The sequence below is a fragment of the Doryrhamphus excisus genome, chromosome 22, assembly GCF_030265055.1.
Source record: "Doryrhamphus excisus isolate RoL2022-K1 chromosome 22, RoL_Dexc_1.0, whole genome shotgun sequence".
Taxonomy (NCBI): Eukaryota; Metazoa; Chordata; class Actinopteri; order Syngnathiformes; family Syngnathidae; genus Doryrhamphus; species Doryrhamphus excisus.
In genome coordinates this window covers 5,438,431-5,460,236 of record NC_080487.1, presented here as the reverse complement: position 1 = coordinate 5,460,236, position 21,806 = coordinate 5,438,431, and the positions used below count along the sequence as shown (strand labels likewise).

Genomic DNA, 21,806 nt, shown 5'->3' with positions numbered 1-21,806 from the left:
TGATGTACCTCCTAGTGGTGAACCCTATTGGTGTACCCTAGTGGTGTACCTCCTGGTGGTGTACCCTAGTGGTGTACCTCCTAGTGGTGTACCCTAGTGGTGTACCTCCTGGTGGTGTACCCTAGTGGTGTACCCTGGTGAGGACAAGCAGCATGGAAAATGGATGAATTAATCTAATACTATACCTCAGTAACGGTAAATGTATGATATTTTCCAAATGCTTGGGCCACTAAAACAAACTACAGTCGTCCTTCCCATTTTGCTGTTCCAATGGGGGGGCTTCACTCTGTTTTCTTTTAACTGCATTCCTTCATACAAATTTCCCCACTGAGGGACGAATAAAGGCATATCTTAATCTTCATAAATCTGCTGCTTTGTGGTTGAATGTGGCCTATTAGTCAAAAGACGTGCATTCAAAAGTTTAGAGAAGGTCCACTTTAGGTTAGAAAGCATCTCAGATTCATCCTTTCTCCCCAAAGCGGAATATAACCCAACTTTTTGTGAGACAATGACCAACTAAAACCCGACTATTAAACTGTAAATATACGGTATCACATCTTGAGAAATGACAAACACAAGACTGTCTGCAGATGCTTGCTGGAACAACACTTCAGCGTTCTTCTACAAAATGTTCTCTCCCTCCCCTTCAACCATCTGTCTCTTGCACTCTCAGTAGAGTGATAGAGAGCCGTAACAATCTGCTCTTTCTGCCTCCGCCTATTCTAACAAGTCTGACAACAGCATTAACATGTCATGCAACCACCAAACACTCTGTTGGCAATATATTCACGCTAAAAGATCACTTTCCTCCTTCCGCCACCTCCTGCACACCGCTCTCTTAATATCGGACACCCTTATATGAATTCTACTTTGTGTGTGTATGTGTGTGTTTGTGTACTATGCATGAGTGTGAATAGGGAAAATACGCCGCTGCTGGTGTGACATATCTGAATGGAATATGACGATGAGCTATGGCGTGTGCATGGCACAGTGAGGCTGTAATAACCCATGAATCACTGCATGACATCCACCGGGCCCATAAAATATACAAATGAGCAGCAACAGCCACAATATACGTATCAGGAACCCAGTGTATCTGGGATTAAAGTGGAACCCGCTTGTGTCGACATAAGCAGTTAAAAAAACTGAAAGCAGAGACATGAGAAGAATGGAGGATAGTAAAGGCATAATTTTCCTACTTGTGTGTATAACTTTATTTAGATTTGATGCTTCTTCTTCTTTTGTTGTAAGTCTGGACTACAATGACAACAAAGCACGCAGTCCAAATATCCTCCAGATATGCCCCCGACCAGGGACAAATGGAAGGATGCAACTTTACCCCTTTAATATTTGAGAAAGCAACACATGTACATATGCTGAGAAGTACACATAAGAATATATGAGAACTTATATACTGTATATTTCAAGAAAAAACTGCATGTGTGAAATAGCTGTCGGTTGCTAGGTTCACTGTGGGTACGCATAAGCCCCTCCCAGCTGATTTCAGTTGAGAGGCGGGGTCCTCCCCGGACTGGTGACCAATCAGCCAATCAGAGATAATTAACCATATGCTACTGAAAGAGAAATATTCCTCATAATAATAGTTTAGTCCTATAAAACTGCTTTTTTTTCTCTTAACGCTAAAATTTCTTCCCACCTAATTTTTAAAAAATTACAACTTCGGATGACTGGCATAGAAATGGGGCCCCTGTCCACCAGAGGCAGGCAGAGGAGGACTGTAGCTGTTGTGTTGACTGCAATGCATTATGGGAAAAAAAGATTTTTCATTTCAAACTCGTATTGGTATTACATTGTATATTTGTAGATTGTAGATTTGTAATTAGCCACACTGCTGTATTAGTCGTAGGGTTCCAAGTTTAAGAAAGAAGTATAGCGGCTCATACACCAGAATTTACAGTCGTTAGCATAGCAACACAAATGCTACCTGGATGGCTGTCAAGACATTTTGTAGTTCCTTGTTGGTTAACCTGCAATTTATTTAATTTATTTAATTTATTTAATTTATTTAATTTATTTAATTTATTTATTTTACTTAATTTATTTAATTTATTTAATTAATTAATGTATTTCTTTATTTATTAAATTTATTTTATTTATTTTATTTATTTGATTTATTTTATTTTTTATTTATTTTATTTTATTTTATTGGAGTATTACATGAATTCATATTTGATCATTCTGGTTTATGTGTATTATTAGATGTGCATGTATTGTATATATAGGGGTATTAAGTGGTGTGTGTGTGTGTGAGAGTGTGTGTGTGTATATGGGGAGGTCATCTGTCATTCTTCTGAATGGGATTTGCGCACAATAAACCTGTAGCCGAGCCTGGCAATGGAGATGGAGTGCACTGTCAGCTGGCCAGGATTTATGGAGGCCGATTCAGCTGATGGGTGGTGGGAAAAGCCGTCTGATAAAGGGTGATTAATCGTCCTTACATCCTGCTTTACATCCCGCCTCGCACCCGCCCCAAACTAAATTAAATGCAGTCATAATCATTTCAGGAGACGCAGCAATCCCACATACTTATATAATCTTTCATTTTTAATAGCAAAAGGGGTAAGGATATCATGGCCGTGCCTCCTTCCACGTGTTTGGACATTAAACATGTTACTTTCTAAAACAGACTTTTACGAGGATGAATTGTTCTTTATATGTCGTTTCACGTTATGATTGTGTCAATCATTTTCAAAAATGCATTGATAAATGAGCGCTGTTTGCCGCTTGACTATGGCCTATTATGAGTCCTTAATATTCAAAGACAGGTTATATGAAGTATTCTGTACTAGTGAACGTGTATTGCATGGAGTCAGCCATGGATGCAGAGTGGGAAAAAGTTATCCTCCCATTCTGTGTGGAAGTGGTACGCTTTTGACTTCTTACTTTGTCCTTCTTTCTCAGACTTTCAAACCCTTTCTAGCTAACTAGCTCAAACGTAAGAGTTGTGCTATATGCAGAGTGCAGAGTGGAAAAAAGTTATCCTCCCATTCTGTGTGGAAGTGGTACACTTTTGCCTTCTTTGTTCTTCTTCGTCAGATTTTCAAACCCTTTCTTAACTAACTGGAGCCTAACTAGCTAGCTTGCTATGCATGAAGCAGCAGTCAGTGCTGAGATCCCATCGCTCGAACGTAAGAGTTGTGCTATATGCCGAGTGGAAAAAAGTTATCCTCTCATTCTGTGTGGAAGTGGTACGCTTTTGACTTCTTACTTTGTCCTTCTTTCTCAGACTTTCAAACCCTTTCTTAACTAACTGGAGGCTAACTAGCTAGCTTGATATGCTTGAAGCAGCAGTCAGTGCAGAGATCACGTCGCTCGAACGTAAGAGTTGTGCTATATGCAGAGTGCAGAGTGGAAAAAAGTTATCCTCCCATTCTGTGTGGAAGTGGTACCCTTTTGGCTTCTTACTTTGTCCTTCTTCCTCAGACTTTGCGAGAGGAAATTTGTACCAAGCAAGAGGCAGGGCACACCCTGGACTGGTGGCCAGCCAGTCACAGGGCACATATAGACAAACAACCATTCACACTCACATTCATACCTATGGACAATTTGGAGTCACCAATTAACCTAACCTTTTTGGAATGTGGGAGGAAACTGGAGTACCCGGAGAAAACCCACACATGCACGGGGGGAACATGCAAACTCCACACAGAGATGGCCGAGGGTGGAATCGAACCCTGGTCTCCTAGCTGTGAGGTCTGCGCACTAACCACTCGCCGCCGTACCGCCGGTAAAACATCTTTAGAAGGTCGTAAACAGGTTTTATCTGCTCTAACTACAAAATTATTCCAGTTATTGATATTAAATTCCCTAATCATGGTCAATTCAAACCACAATCACTTAAACGTCAAAAGCAAGAAGACCGTCAAAGACCAGTTTTTGCCATGAGTACTTCCATAACACAAAACACTAATCTTGGCACCGTTGGGAAGCCCTTAGAGTCAACACTTGGCACTTCCGGATCACGGAATAGTGTTTTTACGCTGTACTGTTTGTTTACCCCCGCATCACGACAATGACATTGGGAAAAGTCACTCCAATTAAGTGGGAATATTTCAGTTGACGGTAAGTAGATGATGTCCATCAAGTGAACTGATGACTGTGATCTAGGGGGCGCATTGGAAGTATGCTCATAACGTGACGTGGTCACGGGATTACGCTTCCGCTTGTCATTTATTGACAGTTGAAGTACGGGCACAAATCCATGTGCAGTTAACTGGGATTGTGCGAACATACTGGGAGACATGGTGTGTATGATTAACGAGCGGAAGAAGGTCTAAAAAAAGGAAAGTGAAAAGAAGCAGACAGGCAACAGAACAGGCATGACTGCTTTTTTCTGGTATGTTGTCTTGTCTTGCCTCCGTCAAAATCGGTCTATGCATTTCGCTTCAGTCCTAAGAGGGAAGGAAGCATATGGTGTCATTTAGGCTTGGCAAACTTTAGTGGCACATTTAAGACCACTCTGCACATTAGCATCCTATAAATTAGCAAGCCAGACTGGATATGTGTATGAGTGTGATACATGAATCCACAGAACACTCCATTTAGAGACCATTTCATTTTTAACACCCCCCCCGAGATAGCAAGTGCCTTCACTTCAAGGCCACCACTATTTCACCAGAGCTGAAAAAAGTTCAGTCTTATCGCCATGACGTGCAGTCAAGTACCATATAAGATTCGTCCATTCCGGACTTCTCGGTTTTTTACTGTGGAACCCCTTGAAAGCGGCCCTGTTAATGTCCCTAAACTCCCACTGCAGGGTGTGATGCCCGATTCAACTTCCATCTTTTACTTGTTTTTTCCAAGCACACTGACTATTGTGTTCTATGGAAATATAAACATGGAGACTACCAAAATAAGAGTTTTCCAGTCCGTAGTAATCAGCAGGGGTTGCTGGAGCCTATCCCAGCTGTCTTCGGACAAGAGGCGGAGTACACCCTGAACTGGTGGCCAGCCAATCACAGAGCACATATAGACAAACAACCATTCACACTCACTTTCATACCTATGGACAATTTGGAGTCGCTAATTAACCTAGCATGTTTTTGGAATGTGGGAGGAAACCGGAGTACCCGGAGAAAACCCACACATATACGGGGAGAACATGCAAACTCCACACAGAGATGGCCAAGGGTGGAATTGAACCCTGGTATCCTAGCTGTGAGGTCTGCGTGCTAACCACTCGACCGCCGTGCAGCCGGGCTTACAACATTTTTATCCAAATTTCCATTGTTTTGTAATCCAAATGGGCGGCACGGCGGTCGAGTGGTTAGTGTGCAGACTTCACAGCTAGAAGACCAGGGTTCAATTCCACCCTCGGCCATCTCTGTGTGGAGTTTGCATGTTCTCCCCGTGCATGCATGGGTTTTCTCCGGGTACTCCGGTATCTCTGCTGCTTGCTTGGGCTGGTGGATGAAGGGATAGATGTAGGCAAGTGAGGAAAAAGTGGGAAGGGAAGGGAGGGGAGAAATAAAAGAGATGGATGGCCCCTCTCTGTCAGAGCAGTTATTTAGTGGGGTGCTGTAATCCTGTCTGGGAATGAGCAGATTTGAGACTAATGAGCAAAAAAGGAGAGCCAACAGTCTCAGCACTTCTACCAAATGAAGCAAAGCTGCGACTTCAAACTGCAGTCGTGCAAATACGTCGGTGCAGCCACACATGCACCGCCCGTGTAAAACCAGTCATCGTCACACATGTCACACATGTCACACATTTCACACATGTCACACATGCAACACAGACAAGGGAAAATATACCAAAAGTGGGGAATTGGGTTCTTCAGTCTGAGCTTTCTCTTACCTGCATAAAATTCCGGACCATACACGGCTCCAACCACTGGATTGAGCTTCCAACCTGCAACACACACACAAACTGTCAGCAACAGTGAGGGCTGCGGAATAAACCTACTTCTTTAAAAGTGTTGAGAAACTGCATTGGAAAATACATATAATAAGTTGACTTGACTTAAAAAAAATGACCTTACAAAAAGTAATTTATGATAAATCACATAGCATTTATTTAAATATTGTGAGTATGCAAGTCAAGTCAAGTCAAGTTTATTTATATAGCCCTTAATCACAAAAGAGCCTCAAAGTATGCAGTACTTAAATTGGATTAATTGTATTATACTATAACTTCCTTATTATGAGTACAGTGAGCAGTACTGTTCAGACACAGGCTCAAGTTCTTGTTTTTTAATGCACAAGATTAGACGCATGCAATCCAGAAAATGATAAGTAAATATTACACTTAGGGGGAAAAAGTGGGCTAATAAATAAATTGACAATAAAAGCACAAATACTGCAGATTTCAGAAAACAACAAATCGAATGATACAGCACTCTACAAGAATCAATGAAGTCTGTAAAATTAAATAATTAAAAAAAATTCAAAAATTGTTACAACTATAATGCTGAAAATGGTAATATTATGATGATTATAATAATAGTGACAATAATAACAATAATAATGGTAATAATGATAAAGATTATTACAATAATGATAATAACAATAATAATATTACAATGATAATAATAACAGGAGAAAACAAGACTGTGGCATGAATATGATTATATCTTGCAAAAAAGGGTAGGTATTTATAAGCTTAAGCTAAGATCAGATAGTTGAATACAAATGTAAATAATGGAAAGTTATATTTTGATTGATGTAAGAAATGTGCTGTAATGTTTTATATATTTGCCCAAATAAAATAAAAAAAAATTAAAAAATGATCTTAAATATTTTGATTAGAGTAAGTAGTTTATTTTAAGTATGTACTACTCCATATAACCTGCATGAATGATATGACAGTAACTTATTTATTGTGAGCTTCCAGTACTCAAGTGATAGCTTAATTCGCTTTAGTGTTGCTCATCCATCATATTCAGGTCAACGTGATGTCATCTTTTATAGGACTTATGAATAAGACCCTTAAAAGAAATCGTTATTGTTCTTTTCAAAAGTGGTTGCCTGCAATATAAACCTGAATAAGTTAGCAGAACTAAAACCTTTCCGAGTTCATAAACTCAAACATTTGAGTATATCAGAGCTTTAATATTTGGAGTTGATATTACATATACTTTTTTTTAATTTGGGGGTGAAAAGAGACATAGCTTTCTTTTTCACATTCTCTACAAATCTATCTGATGCAATGGATTTATTCTTAATTGATTCTTGGTTTGATTTATACATTTTTAATTGATACTTTTTTTTATAAGTAACTACAAATTATTTTAAGTAGGTTACACAAATCTGCAAAAAGTTCATATTAATCAGAAATTACTAGTTAAATAAACTAGACTAAAAAAGACAGATAATGCAACTGGCAATCAACATTTATAAGTAGAACTTTTTAGACAATTTTAAGTTAACAATACTTATACCAATTAATTATTTTGAGCATTCAGATTTACAGTGACTTAAGTTGTATGTAAACTACGTTTTTAAGTTAATCTTACTTAATATAGCCATACTTCAATTTAATGAAAACATATTAGTTAAAAGTACTCAAAATGGAACAACATTTTAAATGAACTTGACATAATTAGTTATTAAGTTATTAGAACTTTTTTTTTTTTTTAAAGAACTTTGAGTATGCTTAATTTCATTTATTTAAGTACTTTGAACATTCGGGTTTACAGTGTGTAACCAAGTGTAACTTTCAGAAAAGTAACAGTAGGATGGATGTCAGTTTCCTTTTTTGTAGACCTTTTCTGTTGAAAAACAGGCAACCATCTTACGAGAACGATACAAATGTTCAGTTCAATTCCGCTGTCAAAGTTCAAGTTGACGTCTATGATCTCAAATGAAAAACCTGAGTTACCATTTTCCATCCCAGCAATAATTTATCTTGACGTGTGACATGCTTCTATCAAGTCCACGGTCACTAAACAATCCACTTTTTTTAGCCCAATCAATGATACATATGAGCAGTTTCATCCAGAGCTTTATTGATAAATATGAACAATACAGTAGTGTCATCCATTCCAAAACAGACCATATTAGGACATCCTGTTTCTGATAGTATTCTTAAAAGGGCTTCAATGTTTTTTCACTTCAGTTCAAATAAACAAATGAACTCAGGACCCTGATGGCAACATTTCTACTTTCACTTTCAGAATAAAAAAATTGTCACATGACATGTTGGAGCAGATTCATACCTTTACTGGCAAGAACTTAACGGTTATGATTTAATGTGTGGCTTTCTTTGTCTTCACGAGTGTCGCATGGCTTCCAACTCCATGACCGACATTTGGGTCCCCTTGAAGGTGAAGCCAATTTAAGAAGGTACCTGATCTTGGCCACGTTATCCAGATCTGGTAGCACCACAACCTTCCGTGATGAGTTCAACATGAGAAAAGTCCTTGCCTCACGTTCTTCAGGTGAGAGAGAGTTTTCTCTATGGCACCCAGCGCAGTGGCTTTAGTCACTTCCTGTGTAAGACATTCAGATAAATAAGCGACATGTCTTCATATTCATACACACACACACTGTATATACAATCTTCTTGTCCTCCTGCATTAAGGTGTTGAGATTCTCCTTCATAGAGAAGCATGGTCCTTCTATGAGGGATGCCCTTGATGCACTTGAATGCAGCATTTATCTGAAACGACATGCAATTATTCATTCATTCATTTTCTAATGCTTATCCTCATGAGGGTCGCAAGGGGTGCTGGAGCCTATCCCAGCTGTCTTCGGACGAGAGAGGCGGGGTACACCCTGGACTGGTGGCCAGCCAATCACAGGGCACATATAGACAAACAACCATTCACACTCACATTCATACCTATGGACAATTTGGAGTCGCTAATTAACCTAGCATGTTTTTGGAAACTTCATTCATTCATTGCTGGAGCCTATCCTAGCTGTCTTTGGGCAAGAGGGGGGGTACACCCGTGGGTGGAATACATTAAAATAGACTGTTTTCGCGGGAACTACAAAATCCCCCAAACAATACAGCTGAATGGGTGCAGATTCTGGAAGAACTAGAATGCTGCAATGCTGGTTATTGTGTGTAGCTGCTCTATAGTAGTCCAAAAAATAGCATAATAGGTCCCCTTTAAGCAGGATACATGAATGGAATATATTACTTGACTGTTGAAATTGGCATATGTGCTTCTGATTGAGAATCGCGGGCGTGCTGGAGCCTATCCCAGCTGTCTTCGGACGAGAGAGGCGGGGTACACACTGGACTGGTGGCCAGCCAGTCACAGGGCACATATAGACAAACAACCATTCACACTCACATTCATACCTATGGACAATTTGGAGTCGCTAATTAACCTAGCATGTTTTTGGAATGTGGGAGGAAACCGGAGTACCCGGAGAAAACCCACACATGCACGGGGAGAACATGGCCGAGGGTGGGATTGAACCCCGATCTCCTAGCTGTGAGGTCTGCGCGCTAACCACACGACCACCGTGCAGCCTGACATGCAATTATTTTCAAAATAATAGTCAGCATTTTCAAACTCCTAGACGTGAACACCATCTCATCAGGGCATCATCCCTTCAATTACCTCCAACTTTGTACTTTCCGCAGATGTGAGTGTTTGATTCCATCCTCCATATCAAATATCAAACTGTTCTCACCACAAACACATGAGACCAAGACCCAATAGTAGACTCTAATTGGGGCTTCCAGCTTGTTAATCTGCAGAAAACCAGACAAAAAACTTTATTGCCGTTACAAAATTCTATTTTAATAAACATGTTGACACTGACTGACTACTTGAATAAAAGAGCAGTAAAGTGTCGACACTTCGAAAAACGATGACATCGCCGCCTCGAGGCCATTGCGTTGTAAACAAGCCATCATAAGTAAACACTGTCCCGGTATTCTCTAGCCTTATACTCTTTTGCCGTGCTTCTGTGTATGTAAGTCACTGTTTTTACGTCGTAATACGTCCTGTTACTAATCCCGAAATTTCACTAACACTACAGTGCAGTTATCATGCAGTACAAGCCAATGGTTGGATAGCAAAGCCGTTCAAACCTAAGACTTGAAGGTTTGGTATAAAGTATTAGCTGTGCTGCCGAGCCAACAGACTATTCACGGTCTAATTTAACCGGGGAGAGAAAATAAGCTCACATTACATCATGACTCAGTTAGTTATTATACATTTAGCTAATATCCTAATATATAGAAAATGCAGACTTACCGACCAAAGTTGGACGTCACAGACAGATGACTTCTTCCCACAACGCTTGGTGTCCAAAAATGGCCAATCAAATTTTCGTCACCACAAATTCATAACAAGTTGGTGAAAACTGAATTTAGTTTTTTTATGCTATTCATAATGATAGTGATAATGTTATCGTTTCCATTTCATCTCGTGGTTTAAGGAGGATTGGGTGAAAGGTGAGGGACCAGCCCAAAATACTCAATCAGTGAAAGCCTCACCTAGTTTCCTTCCCTTGGTTTTCACTCGAACTGGACCCAAAAAGCCAAAGGGCGACAACCAGAGCGCCTCCATATATAATGTGGCCCGCAGGACACTAGTTTGAGGCCCCCGCCTTGATATGAAAGTTTAATGTTAGTGCGGCCCGCGCAAGTTTGATATGGATGCTGTATGGTATCATGTACCCAGAAAAAATTACTACGTTTGATTAATGTTCATGTTAAAGGTTAAATAACTGTTAATAGTTATCCTCCCTATCCGTGTGGAAGTGGTAAGTTTTTGGCTATTTAAGTTTAAAGGAAATAACTTGAAGGCTACCGTTTAGGTCGCTAGCTCTCTAGTTTGCGAGTTAGCATGTGTCTCAAGACCCTGCAGTTGCGCAATATGTTGTAAATAAAAAGAGTATAAATGTGACTATAGTCGTGTTTTGTCATGTCTACAGGGCTCTAATAATGCTTTGTTCATTTTAATTTGAAAAAAATAATTTGTCTACCCACCAACTATATGTGGTTTCTTAAGTTTTTATTATTTGCCGTTTTATTATTATTATTATATTTATTTATTACTGATTGATTGATTTTCTTTATTCTTGATTTGTTTATTTATTTTTCATCTTATTTTGTGCAGAAAAATAAAAAATAAGATATCTGAGAACAGTGGAATGTTTTATCAGAGCTTTAATTAAAGTAGAAAATCGGAACCAAAACACTGAAAAAGTTTGTATATTTTTCTGTTTTTAATAAATGCGTTTTGTTTGGGGGGGGGGGGGGGGGGGGGGACCTGATGCGGCCCAGCCTTGCCCAGACCCTAGCTCCAGTGGCCCCCAGGTAAATTGAGTTTGAGACCCCTGACCTACACCATCAACGTATGTGATCATGTTGTACCTCTAGTAGCCTCCAAATGATTTCTGATTAACTCACTCCATGTCCTTCTTCCTTTTGTGAACCTCACATTTCTGCCTGATTTTGCTCTTCATGTGACATTTCAAAGGTGGTGCATCCTCCACGACAAATATTACACCAATCAAAAGTAAACAACTCTTTGTCCGATGCCTGCATGTGTTTTCCTTCCATTTCAGAAGTCATTTCACTTGGTAGACTTGGGTAATACAGCCCCCCCAGGAAAGGTCTGTTGCTTTGCGGTAATTTCTAGATGTATAAAGTAATGAAAATTGGTACAATAAATAAAATAATAGAAATCGCAATCTTACCGTTTGCGTAGGGGTTGGCCACCTTTTTGTTGGTCATTACTCTTGCCGTGGCATTGTTAACCTGTCAGCAGGCAGGCAGAGGTTAGCACCCGGCAAAAACAGGCCCCGCACGGACCCCCAACAGTCAATCCCATCATAACCATTCTTCATGCCCCACATGCAACCGGTCAAAGTTTGATTGAAACATTTAAATACAGATTATGCATTTCATAAAAGGACAAAAAATCCCCATAAGAATGACGGAAAACGAAATAATCCTACTTTTTGGAGTTGATTAGAAAGTGTTTCACTGCAGCAACCACAGTTATTAAGGTCTAATTTTACAAATAAAAGCAGAATTTGGTAGGAAAAAATATTGTGATATGGATTATAGAGCATTTATGTATTTATTGTTGACTATTTACCACGCTCCCATCGCAGATGGCAGCCAGACAAAGACACACGGGACCAAGATAAAAACACGCTAAACATTCACTCATTTTCTACCACTTTTTTCTCACGAGGGTCGCGGGGGTGCTGGAGCCTATCCCAGCTGTCTTCAGGCAAGAGGCGGGGTACACCCTGGACTGGTCGCCAGCCAATCACAGGGCACATATAGACAAACAACCATTCACACTCACAATTTGGAGTGGCCAATTAACCTAGCATGTTTTTGGAATGTGGGAGGAAACCGGAGTACCCGGAGAAAACCCACGCATGTACGGGGAGAACATGCAAACTTGAGGGTGGAATTGAACCGTGGGTTCCAAGCTGTGAGGTCTGCGCGCTAACCACTAGACCACCGTGCCGCCCACACGCTACACAGTAAGTCATAATTTCTCAGTACTGAGAAACGTATTATAGAAATGTCATTTATTATTATTACTATTATGAAATATCAACACTTTGTTCAACATGTCCTGTAAATGTAAAAAAAAAGCTTTGTTTTTATAGGATGAAAATAGTCATAAATCATAATTACAGCTGCTTTAAAATGGTGGAAATCCAACCCTTTCTCTGACTGTTATGTGTTCTCAGAGTGTGTATGTGCACGCCTGTTTGTGTAAATGACACAGGGGGTGAGTGACAGGCATGAGTGGCAGTTACTTTTTTTTGGTGGCGCATATAGATTTGCTTATACAGTAAACCTCGGATATATCGGACTCGGATATATCGGAAATTCGCTCACAACGGACAGATAAAAAAGAACCGATTTTTCTGTAATGCATTTCCAATAAAAATTAATTGCATATATCGGATTTTTTATAACGGATTTCGCCTATTTCGGACAAAATCTGCAGTCCCGTTCCAATGCATTTCCATTAAATTTCCCTCGCATATATCGGATGGCCGCATCGTGGCGCTCCGATTCGCCGAATCGTGACAGGCCGCTATACGACGTCATTTGCAGCGTTTGCAGCGTTGCCTGCACGTCCAGGTACATTGGAAACATAGTCAAGGAAGTGCCTTTTTATAACGGATAAAATCCGATTTACGCATATACCGGATATAAATCCGATATATGCGTAAAACTGACATTTTCCGGTATACGCATATAACGGATTTCGCTTATATCGGACAAAACCAGTGGGAACAATTGAATCCGATATATCCGAGGTTTACTGTATAGTCCACGACAGGAAGTTGCTAGTTCTCTTCCTTCCGGATTAGCTTAGACTTTGTGTCTCAGTTCCTCGTCATTACGTAACCACCTGTATAGTTTTCCCCTGTTAGTTTTCAGTTAGGGATAGGCTCCAGCATAGCCGCCACCCTAGTGAGGATAAGCGGCCTAGAAAATATATGAATGGATTATTGGCTGCACTGCTTCCAGTTGTGTTGATTATTGTTTGTCTATTCAGATTTCAGATTTCCGTGTGTTACCATGTTAATGTAATCTGACTGGAGCCTTCACAATCGGGAGTGCTGGCCTATGTCACGTATTGGGGCTACTTCAGATTCCGTTCTCTGATTGGTTGATCAGAGCAAAACCAGCCAAGTTCAACCAACAATGGCTGACTGAGGAAAGGAATTTGAAATTGCAATTGCAACATTCCCAGATGTCTGCCTGGATTTAATTCGTCTTTTTAAACCCCGGAAAAAAACAAACTCATGTTATTTTCCGTGCGCATGCCACACACAAAACACGCATGCCACGATCTGCCATGAGCAAAGTAGTATTCATTGTTTGTGTCAAAACACCGAAAAACACTCCAAACTGTACTGAATGGCTCTTCTCTGTCTTTGTCACAAACACTTACAGATCAGATCAGGGGTTCAGCATGCAGCGTTCAAGGTGCAGCAGGCAGGTGGAAGACACGAGATGAATGGAAGAGAGGGAAGGTATTGCAGGAAACTTCAGGCAGAAGGAAAAAGGAAAGACAGAGTCAGGGGCGGGAGGAGAAGGGAGGGGGGAAGGGAGGCAGAAGGCAAAGACAGAGAGGAAAAAAGACGGGCACCTCTATTTTGCGTCCTTCTACGATTGTACCATTTAGTTTCTCCCGTGCGTGGTCGGCATCCGCTGTTGTTTCAAATGTTACAAACCCGAAGCCCTGCAGTTGCCGGGAGGCGGGGGCCAAAAAGGAAGCGATAAAGGAGGGAAATAACATAAAAGAGGTCAGGAAGACAAGAAAGAAGACACAAAGCAGAGATGAGAAGCCTGTGGGTTAGAAAGAGGCTAGGAATTTCACGATATGCATTACATTAACGCCCAGTTTGGACTTTTAGGAATACAATCAGACTGCACTTCCGGAATAACAAACAAAAAAAAAAAACAGTGTACATATATTTATACTGTTTATTCTGTATATTTTGTATTTTTCATTCTTTTTTAATAGATGTGTCTGCACCTACTATACCAAAACAAATTCCTAGTATGTGTTTGATCATACCTGGCAATAAACCCCTTTCTGATTCTGATTCTGATTCTGATTCTGATTCTAGGAATGTGACACAAGTAATAATAAAATATTTCATTTAAAAGTTGATTTTGTGTTGTGTTGTCATGGATTAATATTGACATTAATTTCATGATCTAAACATGGAAGTGGGATAAACATGGCAAAACAAAAAGGAAATGAGGAGGGACGGGTGGTGGGGAGATGGTTTACATCACGAGTTTGTCAGAAATGGGACTGACTTAAGCAAGTCCCACCGCTTCATGTCAATGTGCGGTTCTTAACTGGTTTGGCTGTGGAACCCACCTTCACCACTCAACGACAAGCAGCCACCCCATTTATGCGGCTGTGAGGTGCATTCACTGACAACGGGTGTGAATTGTGTTATGTATTTTTGTCAAGGGAAAGACTGAAACCAGTCCACGACCCACTAGTTGACAATCACTGGTTTCTATAAGAGCAGCAAGACTGGTTGTTGTTAAACCAGTTTAAAGCATTTTAAGTTCAACAGGTTTGGTGCTTTAATATGAAAATATGTAAACTCCTTGTATGTATTTTTAATATATGGTTCTACTATATCTTACTTATTGTGTGGAAATATGCGTTATTAACTATAAAAGCAATCTTCACTCACTAAATGTACTGCAAAAAAGGCCAGTAAGGATAATTCATAATGCCGCCTACATAGAACATACTAACTCCTTATTTCTAAAATCACAAATATTTAAACTTGTTGATATAGTTCATCTTCAAACAGCTAAAATAATGCATAAGGCTAAAAATAACCAATTAGCTAAAAATGTCATCCAATACTTCTCTACAAGAGAGGAGAAATATGATCTCAGGGAAGAAGTACATTTGAAACACTTCTATGCTAGGACTACGTTAAAAAGCCATAGCATTTCAGTATGTGGAATCAAACTATGGAATGGATTGAGTAAGGACCTCAAACAATGCACAACGATGAGCCAATTCAAGAAACAATACAAGCAGTTGATGTTTGCTAAATACAAGGATGAAGAGTCTTGAACCAGTCATGATGTGCTATATATATCACTATATTGACACTTACTATGGTACCCATTATGTCATTGGATGCTCATATAGTTGAATACATATTCAACTGTGACATTTACAATTTATTTGCTTATGATATCACATGTGGCGGTTTGCACCTGCCTAAACGTGCTAAAGAAACACGTTTGATAAATCACATTGCGGGTGATTACATTTGCATCTCCAATATTTTGCGCTTCCTGATAATCTGCATATATCCTGCATATTCATGAAGGCAAACACGGAAAACGGACCGCTGGCACGATTGTGCTCATTTGACAGATGCAATACTCATCTCCTGTTCGTAGATCAGCTGTTTGACACAAGTCGACCTTCCAGGTCCATTCCTGTGGCCCGGCCAGGCCGCTTTTAAATTCGGTAGCTTGAACCTACCCAATGGCAATTTGTATTTTAGGGTGACATCTTCGTCATCTTCAGTGACATTGGTCACTTGATTGACAAACATGGCAGCCAATCTGATATGCATCTGGCACACATAGACGTTCATTTGTAAGATAACGCTTTATTTACACCACATTGTGTAAACTCTGCAGCGACACAAGAGGCATAAAATAAAGCATGGTGAGCTACCGAGCTAATTAGTCAGCCTCCGATTATTTATCCCAAAATTAAGAAAGACTCTTAAACTAAGAGGAGAAGACAAATTAAGAAGCCAAAAATGTACCACTTCCACACAGAATGGGAGGATAACTTTACTTCACTTGGGTGAAGGCAAGTGTAACAGTGTAACATTATGGGCACCTACTGACTAAAATACAACAATAATAATAATAAAAAAAAAAAAAATAATAATGATAATGATGATAATAACAATAATGATAATAATAATAGCAATAATAATAATAATAATAATAATTATTATTATTATTATTATAAAATAATAGCAATAATAATAAAACATATAAAACCATATAATAATAATAATAATAATAACAGTAAAAAAATAAACAAAATAATAAAAACATAATAATAATAATAATTATTATTATGATAATTATGATAATGATAATAACAACAATAATAATGATAATAAAATAATAATAATAAAATAATAAAAAATAAAAATAAAATAATAAAAATAAAAATAAAAATAATAAACATATAAAAACCATATAATAATAAAAACAGTAACATAACAATAATAATTGTTATTTCTATTATGATCATTATCATTATCATCTTTTATCACGTGACCAAAACAATATCAATATATTGTCTCATCCATTATTGTGCCAAATATGTAGCAATATATGGTAAAAAAGTCGATATAGCGGCCATATCGGAATCATTCCCAATGGATGTATGCCAACTTATGATCATTATGTTGGGCATTTGAAGTCCTCTTCAATGTCGATTCCCAGTTCTTGTCAATTCAGAGCAACTTTATTTGTCATGTTTGCATGACAGTTATTATTTATATATATATATATATATATATATATATATATATATATATATATATATATAGTTATTATTTTATTGTTGTCATTTCCTGTCTTTGCCTATGTTTCCTGTTTGTTTTTCTTCAGAGCTGTTAGCTAGTAATTAGTACAGTCGCTGAAACAACACAACGCCTCTTTGTTCCCCAAGATGTTCTTGTGTTTCCACAGCTCAACACCGAATTCCCGGACGGATTTGCTGCAGGAATGTGCTCTTTTTGTAATTACATAATAACCACAGAAATTTTGGCTAAACCATTGTTTTCATGATGTGCATTCCGTGGAAGCTAATGCGATGCATTTGTTCCACATTCCATGAAGTTGACATGTGATGAGACGGAATCTTTCCATCTTTTACACTTCCGACTAAATTGTCTTACGCTTACCGTTTGTGGTTATCGCTGGGCGCTGCTAGTCTGAAAGCTAACTAGCTTGTGTTTGCATAGCGTGAGTATAATGTGAGCATTAAACAGTCGGTTGACTCTATGCCTCCATGTGTGACAGGCTGGAAACGTGGAAGAGCTGATAACTGATAACTCGGTAATTACCCCGAGACAGAGTAAAAAAAAAAAAAAAAAAGCTGTGAAATGGAGGAAGGACTATGAGAGAGAAAATGCGGACAAATACAGTGACAGTGACGAATACAGTTTCCTCAAGTAAGAGAGGAAACATAAAATATAGACGTATAGCTCCGTGCTTACTTACCTTGGAGCCGCGCTCGTTAAAAATAATCTCCACATCTAAAATCTTGCCAAATTGCTGTGGAAGACAAGAAGGAAGGGGAAGGAAGGGGGACGGAATGGGATGGGATAATTAGAAAGTAGGGACTGTACAGGACAAAAATGGTCAAGTACTCCATTTTATAATTATCAAGCTCTTCTTGACCTGACAATGAGATTATTAAAATACCAATTTACGCTTAATGCCATTTAATGCTGTGTTTGCTCTGTTAAGGCGATAAAGGCGAATGAATGCATGTGTGTGTGTGTTGGGATGGAGGCTATACGCTGTTAATGAACATTACAAAGGCAGATGCTATAGCGGTGCAATGTATTGGCACACACCACTGATCTTAATGGCGGCCATCATCTAATGTTTGTTTCGCTTTAGATAAAACACAATTGGACTAAGAGTATTTTCAATTTTCACTTAAAGAAGAAAATTGCTGCACAGCATGTATATTTAATCTGTACACACATACTGTACTACATACTTGGAGGATAAAATGTATATATGTGTGTATATGTACATACAATACATATGTATAGGTGTTGGTAGATATGTGTATATTAAACATGTGTGCATATATGACAAAAGAGCAGTTTCAGTGGCAGATTACTATCACTGCCCTGCTCCACTGAAAGACTGAGCCAATCATCCTTCCCCAATGCCAGGCGGCTTTTCAACTCCAAATGTTTGTTTCACTTTAGATAAAACACAATTGGACTAAGAGTATTTTCAATTTTCACTTAAAGAAGAAAATTGCTGCACAGCATGTACATTTAATCTGTACACACATACTGTACTACATACATGGAGTATATAGAGTATACAGTGTATATATGTGTGTGTATATATATGTACATGCAATACATACGTATAGGTGTCGGTAGATATGTGTATATTAAACATGTGTGTATATATGACAAAAGAGCAGTTTCAGTGGCAGATTACTATCACTGCCCTGCTCCACTGAAAGACTGAGCCAATCATCCTTCCCCAATGCTATGCAGCTTTTCAACTCCATGCAATTTATTACCTCGCTATGTATTAACACACTCCAAATTACAAGTTGGTCCAAAGGAGGAGCTTATTCCCCTGCCGTTCTTTATCAGGCGGCCATTGTGAAGTCATTACCACACAGTAACTTTGGAAGCCATTAGGACTAAGGCTCCATGTTTTCTCAGAGAAAGTTAAAACAACTTTCTTCCACCTTTCAATGTCCCTTCTGCAAGTTCCGAATGGTTCTCTTTGATCTGCTGGTTATTGGAGTGCAATCGCCACTAGTATCAACCTTCCCTTTCTCCCTTAATCATAACAAGATGAATGAAAAACCTGCCTTTTGTGTTCAGTTGTTTTGTCATTGACTAATATTTCATTTGTTTTGATGATGTGAAACATCTAAGTGTGACAAACATTCAAAAAAAAAAAAAAGGAATCAGGAAGCAGAAGCAGCACAAACCAAGTTTTGCCCTCTGTGGAGAGTCTTTGGACAGCCCTGACATAAATGAACCAAGATCAATAGACGAGACAAAAGCAATGAGCTGGCATTTTTCAGCTACAAGCCGGAACTCTTAATGCTGCATTTAATTATTCAAAATACCGCAAAACTTAAAGTCTCCCACGGCCAACAACTTTGCTTCCCAGACATAGCAACGTAGCAACTACAGGCATGCTTTGGCCATTGGCATGTTTGTGCTGAAACATTAGCATCTTTAGTCTAAAGCATTGGCATCTTTGGCCTCAAACATTGGCATCTTTGGCCTAAAGCATTAGCATCTTTAGCCTAAAGCATTGGCATCTTTAGCCTGAAACATTGGCATCTTTGGCCTGAAACATTGGCATCTTTGGCCTGAAGCATTGGCATCTTTGGTCTGAAGCATTGGCATTTTTGGCCTAAAGCTTTGGTATCTTTAGCCTAAAGCATTGGCCTCTTTAGCCTGAAACATTGGCATTTTTGGCCTGAAGCATTGGCATCTTTGTCCTGAAACATCGGCATTTTTGGCCTGAAACATTGGCATCTTTGGCCTAAAGCATTGGCATCTTTGTCCTGAAGCATTGGTATCTTTGGCCTGAAACATTGGCATCTTTGGCCAAAAGCATTGGAATCTTTGGTCTAAAGCATTGGCATCTTTGGTCTAAAGCATTGGCATCTTTGGTCTAAAGCATTGGCATCTTTGACCTAAAGCATTGGCATTTTTGGCCTAAAGCATTGGGATCTTTGACCTAAAGCATTGGCATCTTTGGCCTGAAACATTGGGATCTTTGGCCTGAAGCATTGGCATCTTTGGCCTGAAACATTGGCATTTTTGGCCTGAAACATTGGCATCTTTGGCCTAAAGCATTGGCATCTTTGGCCAAAAGCATTGCCATCTTTGGCCTAGAACATTGACATCTTTGGCCTAGAACATTGACATATTTGGCCTAGAACATTGGCATCTTTGGCCTAGAACATTGGCAACTTTGTCCTGAAACATTGGCAACTTTGTCCTAAAGCATTGGCATCTTTGGCCTAGAGCATCGGCATCTTTGGCCTAGAGCATTGGCATCTTTGTCCTCTAAAAATTGGCATCTTTGTCCTCTAAAAATTGGCATCTTTAGCCTAAAAATTGGTATCTTTAGCCTAAAAATTGGCATCCTTAGCCTAAAAATTGGCATCTTTAGCCTAAAAATTGGCATCTTTGGCCTGAAACATTGGCATCTTTGGCATGAAACATTGTCATCTTTGGCCTAAAGCATTGGAAGAGAGAGTACTTCTATTACCAAAAACTAATCTTTTTGACGGTTTTTAGCTCAAGTTGGAAGGTTTGGGTTTTGAAGCTGTGTGAGTTTCAAAATGTTGTCTGGTTGTGAAGCTGATGAAAAACACAACAAACATTGCTTTTCATAAATAACAAACTTGTGTTGTTTCACACGTTCATTTGCCTTGTCTTTGGGGAGCACAGCATGCAACAACTAACAACTTCTGTTCCATACAAGGATTCATAGTTTGACTTTTGGGCTCAGTCCTTTTGGTAAAATCATCGGTAAATACAATATGTTACACTATTGCTGTATGCATTCTTTCCACCCCAAAGAGAAAGACAAATCCCATCTGTGTGTCTCACTTTCCCAAGCTAGTCCATCGAGGCAGATGTCCGCCTCACCCTTTGAAAACTCTTACGAAGATCCGAGTTTAATGGCGTGCTGAAGCTGAACTCATGAGCTCATGTTGATCGCTAACCTTGCCAGTCAGTATGATAATGCTCGGCCTTGCATTCTGCATAACTCGACCTTGAATCACATGCGTTATTTCAATAAATAAAGATGGCGCCAACAACAGACAAAAGGCAAGGTCAAAGCGCCTGCCATGTCAAAATAGATAATCAATATATACATATATATATAAAACTACATGTTATACAACCAAAATAGTCTACAAATGTTGGGATTCTAATATGGGTTTCCATTCCAAATGTTGATGCTAGCATAAAAGGCAATCCCTGCTGGATCTGCCAGTCAGAGTCATGGTCCGTGTCAAAATACCATCACCACACTATATCAGTGAATATTGCTACTGTTATAAAAATATTTAAAAATAATATATAACTAATATTTCTGTCTTGGCTTTGCTGTTTGTCCGCATGGCCGTGTCTTGTTGAGTCTGCTTGCTGTAAATCAGGGGTCTCAAACACGCGGCCCGCGGGCCAAATGTGGCCCGCAGGACACTAGTTTGAGGCCCCCGCCTTGATATGAAAGTTTAATGTTAGTGCGGCCCGCTCAAGTTTGATATGGATGCTGTATGGTATCATGTACCCAGAAAAAATTATTACGTTTGATTAATGTTCATGTTAAAGGTTAAATAACTGTTAATAGTTATCCTCCCTATCCGTGTGGAAGTGGTAAGTTTTTGGCTATTTAAGTTTAAAGGAAATAACTTGAAGGCTACCGTTTAGGTCGCTAGCTCTCTAGTTTGCGAGTTAGCATGTGTCTCAAGACCCTGCAGTTGCGCAATATGTTGTAAATAAAAAGAGTATAAATGTGACTATAGTTGTGTTTTGTCATGTCTACAGGGCTCTAATAATGCTTTG

At 39.1% G+C, this 21,806-nt stretch overlaps 1 protein-coding gene across 15 annotated transcripts in view; it reads right to left on the bottom strand.

Annotated features, from left to right (window-relative positions):
• rbfox3a (RNA binding fox-1 homolog 3a) overlaps positions 1–21,806 on the bottom strand; it is a 317,090-nt gene that overhangs the window by 24,879 nt on the left and 270,405 nt on the right. For 13 of the 15 annotated variants that reach the window (XM_058062410.1, XM_058062406.1, XM_058062412.1 and 10 more), the window contains 4 exons: positions 17,722–17,775; positions 14,063–14,155; positions 11,628–11,688; positions 5,818–5,871 (listed from right to left, as the gene is read on the bottom strand). In XM_058062410.1, coding sequence (XP_057918393.1) covers positions 5,818–5,871; positions 11,628–11,688; positions 14,063–14,155; positions 17,722–17,775 — 262 coding nt within the window. The remainder of the gene's footprint in view (positions 1–5,817; positions 5,872–11,627; positions 11,689–14,062; positions 14,156–17,721; positions 17,776–21,806) is intronic. The other 2 variants (XM_058062409.1, XM_058062414.1) reach the window with 1 other exon arrangement.